The sequence below is a fragment of the Pimephales promelas genome, chromosome 1 (genome assembly GCF_988280905.1).
Source record: "Pimephales promelas chromosome 1, fPimPro1.hap1.1, whole genome shotgun sequence".
NCBI classification, from domain to species: domain Eukaryota; kingdom Metazoa; phylum Chordata; class Actinopteri; order Cypriniformes; family Leuciscidae; genus Pimephales; species Pimephales promelas.
In genome coordinates, this window is record NC_142769.1 from 33,671,509 (window position 1) to 33,679,268 (window position 7,760).

At 34.3% G+C, this 7,760-nt stretch overlaps 1 protein-coding gene across 2 annotated transcripts in view; it reads left to right on the forward strand.

Moving 5' to 3' along the window:
• Positions 1-2,801: 2,801 nt before the first annotated feature.
• Positions 2,802-7,760, forward strand: part of map2k5 (mitogen-activated protein kinase kinase 5) — a 68,143-nt gene continuing 63,184 nt past the window's right edge. For both annotated transcript variants that reach the window (XM_089129531.1, XM_089129530.1), the window contains exons 1-3: positions 2,802-3,229; positions 3,405-3,453; positions 3,724-3,791. In XM_089129531.1, the coding sequence (XP_088985657.1) occupies positions 3,098-3,229; positions 3,405-3,453; positions 3,724-3,791 (249 nt within the window). In that variant the 5' untranslated portion in view covers positions 2,802-3,097. The remainder of the gene's footprint in view (positions 3,230-3,404; positions 3,454-3,723; positions 3,792-7,760) is intronic.

Here is a 7,760-nt window from a genome sequence, read left to right on the forward strand (position 1 = left end):
AATTTTATACATTTCCAAAATATACAATTATTGGTCAGGATATGATAGGCCTGCAGACATAAAATGCAGATAAAAAAATAACTATAAATATAATAGAACTAGAATATAATAGAATATATAGAATATAATATCCCCCCAGGTGATAGATGAGCATAAAATAAACAGGTAATGAAATATTCACAAGCCAATTAATTATACATATGCATCACTACTTTATGGGTGCAAGGAGGATCTCATTTACATATTGGTCATACTTTAGCCATAAGAGTGGTGAACCCGTTCCATGCAGTGGATCAGGTGGGTGAGCGATGTGATGGTCAATACTGAATATAGTGCTGATCTTTTACAAACTGAGAAAAAAACGTGTGGAGTTTCAGACAGTGCAAGACTTGCTCTAAACCTTTTTTTTATTTTTATTTTTTTTTATCAAGGAGTCCTTATAGAATGTAAGCCATTCATCACACTTACAGACTTTATCAGGTTGAAATTAGCAATGAAACGGAAGTAGCGACGTATCCTCGTTTGTTGATTGGATTTTGAGATGTGGACACTGCACTCAGAAATGGAGGTCGAATGAACAAGAACTTGAAGGGGCGGGGTTTAAACAGAAGAGATAACTGGACAAGTCCAGCAGCATTCGTCAACAGAGTCTGTTTTTACTGGAATTAAGGTCCAATAATATATTTATGATGTCAAAACATGCATTTAGAAAATAAATAGGGAGAACTTCCATTTCAAGGCAACTTTAAATATCTCCCCACTCCTCAGTTGCTGCCCCATTGATCCATGAACTCCCTGGTGCTCGGTTTAAACTTATTTTCAAAACAAAGATGTCCGAAGAGCTTATGTGTTTTTTCTACCAAGATTAATTTGGAATTTTACAAACAATAATATCAGAAAATAATGGTATTTGTGGAAAAAAATTGGAAGACCTCACTACAGCCAATATTGGAGTAGTGGAAATTTGCCCCGCTTGTCTTTTGTTCCAGCAGCTCATGTGTCTAGTCAAACTGCTCTGTCTCAAGCAACTTGTCGATGGAGAGAGAAGACCATTTGGGCTGATAAAATGTTTTTTAATTACCAGACACTGCATTCTAGCAATCTCTCCACCCTTTTCCTCACTGCTATAGTTTGATTTCTGATAATTGTGTTTGCTGATGTGGCATGTTTTTTTGTTTTTTTTAAACTGCACCAGAGCTTATACGCAGGTCCACAGAGACACGACGAACTGCAGTTACATCTCTCGTAATCAGCACTTTACTGCTAGATACATTGACTCTGCCACTCCATTTCTGTAAACCTGCAACAATGAGACTCAGCCATTACTTATTGTGCCGTGTGACACACAATCAATGTCATGCAGAGCACCCGATGACTCATTCAGAACAAGAAGGGTTAACCACTCATTAGGGTTGATTGTGTGTTTATGAGCCACTTGTGGATTCAGCTGTTTCCACAAACTGTACATTTTAGAGCTATCAAAACTATAACTCCTCCCCGGTTGACAATTGTTATGAGTAATATAATCTGATCATTAAGAGCTCTTAGTAAGTTTTCACTTACAACAACCTGACTGTTTCAATTGTAGTTTGAGAGGAGAATGGTCTTCATTCAATTGTGCACAACCCCATAGCGTATTTAAGCATTTAGCTTTTGTCCTCTTTCAAAGTGAGCAAAGAAAACATTTAAGGTGGCATTCTTTCACTGCTCTTTTAGACTACATGTCTGTCCTATTGACAGGGCAGCTGTAGAGCCAATAATAGGTCAGGGCATTGATAGGCTGCCTGGAAACACTATTGTTTTAAAGTTTGATGTGAGACCTGATCCTATTTGGAAGGCCGTGATCATCATTGTGGATTGCGGCTTGCAATGGGTCAGACTTAGTTTTCATTGAATCATTACACATTGCTTTATAATATCCTGCCTGCTAGGGAAGACTGCATTAGCTGTAGTCGAAAGAAACAAAACTCTATTTTGCTGAAGGATCAATGTTTGTTGAAGCTTTTGCAATCAGGCAGTGACCATGAATGAATTGAATGAGTCTTTCCCTAAGATAAGACTGTAATCAACAAGGGCACTTAATGTTCTTTGTTGTACATTCAATTGCAATGTAATGAGTTGTGCAAAGTGGAAATCTTTAATGCTATTTAAATTTTATATAAGTAAAGCAGAAAAGAGGTACTAATAGAAGTGAAATATTAAGTAGATTTAAATAGTGGTAACAGACTGAGTAAATTATTTACAACAATAAAGAGAGCCTGAATTTATTATCCTGCTTATACCAAACAAATAGGTAGGCTATTTAGACGTGAAATATTTATTTGAGGTGAAATATTTTTTTTTAATTATAACCTATATTATATATTATAACTTATATTATATTATACATTATAAACTATATTATAACCTTATTGTCTTATAGTCAAATAACCTATTTTGTAATAACGCTACTATTTTAAAAATAGCATATTTAGGCTATATGTAAACTAATTAGGCTATAATGTAAAGCAAAAATTAACTTTCATTCAACGTGAATTGTTTTAATGGAGATTTATGACAAAAATGAAGGTTATGGCTTATAGGATCAAAATGATAAACAGCTCAATTACAAGGTATGCAATTTATCCAAAGTCTCATGTAGCAACTTGATCACAAAATAATATCAGTATATTTGGCCTGCAAATTGACGCTACATTCTGAAATATTACTTTATAAAGCTAAAGGAATAGATCAAGTCAAAAATAGTCTCGAAGTCAGCTTTCAGTCTGTGAGGCTTTTAAATACCTCCAGCTGACGGGCAGCTTCCGGGTAATTCTCAAAACACTTCCGCTAAACTTCCTCTGCTTTACTTTCATTGTTAACAGTTTGTTAACCACGGCCAAATATTTTTTCAAATCCTAGTTAACAGTCGGATTACATGTAGTCCGTACATCTGGAAGGACATGTCTCTCGTTTATTAGTCGGAGTGGCCGCTGCGTCAGCTGTGTGGTGAATGTTTTCATCACTGTGTTAGCCGCTAGCCGCCTAGCCTGCAGCTGCTGTGTGTCTGGGAATCTGCAGTGAAAGCCAAGATTATGTTTCTCGGTGTGCTTTTGTTATGCTTTTACTTGTTTTAAATAACCTGTGCAGCATGGAATCTGAGGGAATCGTAATCCGGATAAAGACGCCGGTGGGGGACATGGACTCCATAGTGGATTATCCATCACATCTTAACTTTAACGATTTGCTGGTGAGTTGCTGTTTTACCTGTATTTAAAGTGTGTTTCCATGTGACATCTCAGTATATTTTAGACGGAGAAACTATCATGGAGAATGTACCTTAATGAGTGGTTTTCAAGATAATGATGCTGATTGACAGCTGTCAGTCAAATGTTTGTCTGCTCAGTGATTCTCTATTTTGACAGGCCGCGATCAGAGATGTCATGCCTGAAACAACAGTCACCGCTTTTGAATGTGAGCAATGCTTATTATATTTCAATTGTTTGACTATTTTCAGGAAAGCCAAGTAAATAGTATATGAAACTACTAGAAAGTATAACTGAATATAACTTATATTTTCAATGCTGATGTCTTTATTGAAAAAAAAAAAAACTATTCGGTTAGGCTAAAGGCATGCAAAAAAAGTAAACTTACACATTTGCAGAAGAATACATAATATAAATGGTTGTTTAAATTGGCAAGTGATTAGTTGTTTTAGATTTTAATGATTCTCTTATATTTCAGATGAGGATGAAGTTGGCGACCGAATCACAGTTCGGAGTGATGAGGAGCTCAAAGCCATGCTGTCATATGTGAGTATATGTATAAATGCAGCCAAGCTCTTTGAGTCAGCTGTTAAACAGTGTGTTTTTAGCATCATTTCTAAAATTGGCATTGAAGAACTACATTGCCTAATTGTAAACAACTCACCATCACAAACTATTACCATGAGAAAAAATAAACATCTGAAATATGAAAAGTTAGATGCCATATTGAATTTAATGCATGAAATCGAGGCTGTGAAGGATAGATGTACAGTCTTTACAACATACACACTAGGCCTAAAGGAGATGTTTCAAAACTGTTTTATGGAGTTTTTGTCTACTGAAAGTTTAGTTTCGTGGACAATCGGTAGGTTGTTAAACAACCGTATAATTCATTGAATCCACTGTACTTACAGTAGCTGTCAAAAGTTTGGAAACATTACAATTCTTTGTTTTTGAAGTCTCTTCTGCTTATCGAAGCTACAATTATTTAATCAAAAATACAGTTAAAACAGTAATATTGTGAAATTTTATTTCTATTTAAAATAATTTTTTTTATTTATTTGATTATATTTTAAAATGTTAATTTATTCCTGTGATGCAAAGCTGATTGCTGAATGCTGATTTTCAGAATATTTTTTTCCAGTCTCCAGTGTCACAATCCTTCAGAAGTCAGTCTAATATGCTGATTTGCTGCTCAATAAATATTTATCAATATTATCAAAGTTGAAAATAGTTATGCTGCTTAACATTTTTGTGGAAATGGTGATACTTTTTTCAGGATTTTTTGATGAATAGAAAACATTCAATGAACAGCTTTTTTTTTCATTTATTAAATTGATTAAAGCATTTATTAAATATTTGTTTGTAACATTGTATATTTCTTCTCTGTCACATTTGATGCCCGTTTCAACAAAAATATGCAGCAGCTAAAACTGTTTCTATTGATAAAAATAAGAAATGTTTTAATAAGACACTAAAATTACACTAAAAATAAGACACTAAAATTACTCTAAAGACTGGAGTAATGATGTTGAAAATTCAGCTTTGCTTTGCATCACAGGAATAAACCACATTTCTAAATTTATTAAAATCAAAAACAATTATTTTAAATTGTAATATTTCACTATTACTGTTTGTACTGTATTTTTGATTAAATAAATGCAGCCTTGGTGAGCATAAGAAATTGATTACAAAAACTTTTTTTTTTTATGTTTCCAAACTTTCGACAGGTACTGTCATGTCCCTCACTGCATCGTTTTCATGCATTAAAAAAAAAAAGAAATGGCACTACTCTGATTATGATTTATTAGGCCTATTGTGTGAAGCATTGCGAATTATGTAATTGAATCTCTCTCACTGCTTATATATTTTGTTTATATATTAATATTACAATACATCTAACATATATTGTTATTAACAATTATAATGTTTTTTTAAATTACTTTAATTCAGATGCTTAAAACAAAACTTTGTTCAATACTTCATGGAATTAAGATTAAGTGCAAGTCTTGTATTTTTTCCTTCTTTCTTATTTTTCTTTTTCTTAAATTCCTTTTTCTTTTCTTTTTTTTTTTAAAATTCAAATCATAGTTTATAATAGGACTGTCATTATATCATATTTGTATTATGGTTATTGTGGCCCAAAAAAAAAAAAAAAAACTAAGTCAAAATTAGTCGCATTCATATTTAAATTTATTTAGTGTTATTTTTTTTTTTAATTTTTGGGCCAATGAAACACTTAAAATATGAGTGTAGGCAGGTGATTCAAGAGTTTGTAACCATAACAGTACAGAAGTTTACAAAAATAATGTACTATGTTTTCCTTTTTTTCTATTTTATGATTGTTGCTAACCAAGGTTAAGGTGTAAAACTGCCATCCACTGTATTTGAGTATCATACTGGTGCCGGCTTATTAACGATAATATTGTATGTGTAATATTAACACAATATCAGCATTTTCATTTTTTAAATATTGCTGGAAAAAATGCTGAAAATGAGCCAAAAATAAATAGTTGAATTTAATTAAAGTCTAATATTAATAACAAGTCAAGTTTATTTATATAGCGCTTTTCACAATATAGATTGCATCAAAGCAGCTTCACAGTATCAATCAAAACATAATAACAATGTTAATTTCTTAGTGGAAAAACGAAAAACATCCACGTTTGGTTGAGCTGATCAGTGGTATTAATTTGAATATCCCCAACTGAGCAAGCCAAAGACAACAGTGGCAAGGAACCGAAAAACTCCATCAAGTGTCCTAAAAACTGGATTATTAGGAACACCATGCTAATACTGTGTTTGACCCCCTTTCGCCTTCAGAACTGCCTTAATTATATGTGGCATTGATTCAACAAGGTCTTCAACTGTCCAATTTTGGTGAGCTCTTGCAAATTGTAGGCTAGTTTTTCCTATTTGTAGTGGAGATGAGTGGTACCCGGTGGGGTCTTCTGGTGTTGTAGCCCATCCGCCTCAAGGTTGTGGGTGTTGTGGCTTCACAAATGCTTTGCCGCATACCTCGGTTTTAACGAGTGGTTATTTCAGTCAAAGTTGCTCTTCTATCACAGCTTGAATCAGTCGGCCCATTCTCCTCTGACCTCTAGCATCAACAAGGCATTTTCGCCCACATGACTGCCACATACTGGATGTTTTTCCTTTTTCACACCATTCTTTGTAAACCCTAGAAATGGTTGAACATGAAAAGACCAGCCCATCTGGCACCAACAACCATGCCATGCTCAAAATTGCTTAAACACCTTTCTTCCCATTCTGACATTTTTGTTTGTTTGGATGTTTGGATGTCAGGAGTTTGGATGTCAGGAGATTGTCTTGACCAGGACCACACCTCTAAATGCATTGAAGCATATGATTGGTTGATTAGATAATTGGATTAATGGGAAATTGAACAGGTGTTCCTAATAATCCTTTAATAGTTGTTTAAAAACAACTATTTTAAAATAATAAATTCATTTTTGGTTCGGTTCTTGGGCAAGTGCATGCAGAATTTTCGCTTTCGATTTCAGCCCAGAATTTCACTTTGGTCAATCCTTAGCAACAACCCCTTCGTTTGCATTGTTTTGATTCTTCTTGGAGACGATTGGTTCATGAGATACCAATAAAAGGCTTTAATGAAATGCCAATGGGTCAAATAAACAAAGAAAAATACTTCCGGAATCAAAGCTGAGGAAAAGTGGGTGGTCACCGTTGCGCGCTCTATTACAGTCTGTTGTATTAGTCCTTTGAATGCTGAAAGTGTTTTGTTGGAAGGGAAAAGCTATTACAAATCTATTATTCCAGATCTATTCACCCTTGGGGAAAATGTTCTCATTACTTTGCTGATTGGCAAGGATGACAAGTAGCTACATATTTTCTTTTTTTCTTTTCAATTTCTTCACCTACTTCCTTTTTTTCTGGCTGCACCTCTCGATGTTTCCATGGCAACGTGCGTTTCTGGCACTCACCCCGTATTTTAAATTTTACAGGTGTTAACCAAGCCAGATTAGCAAAGGGAAAAGTGTAATATTAAATGTCTGCTTATGTTTCTTAATATTCATTATTTTGTAGACTCCGGCAGTGGCCTCCCCAAGTGACCAGGCACAAATTGAAATGTTCAAAATATATGTCGTGTTTAATAAACCGCTATTGTAAACTTTTCCCCAATTACGGATTTAAACAGTCTTTCTTTTCAAGTCAAGGACTGTTGTTGCCTACTCTTGTTTCCTCAGTCTGTTCTCTGCTTTTATGTGTTGTGTTTTAACGTAAAAGTGCTTTCAATACTTACTGCTCACATTGTGGACACCAAACGTAATGACTCGTAATAGTTTTTCCCCCTGTGAAGTACAGTGGAAGTTAAATGAACTATCAACTTTTATTATTTATTATTCAATACTTAAAGTTTCGCCTCATTAGAAGCACAGCCCTCTTGGGTAGAGGAATTTTTCAAAATCCACTTTCAGCTGGTGTTGTCTTTTACCCCCCATCAGCTCTCAATGACTCTCGAGTAGCCATGGGCTT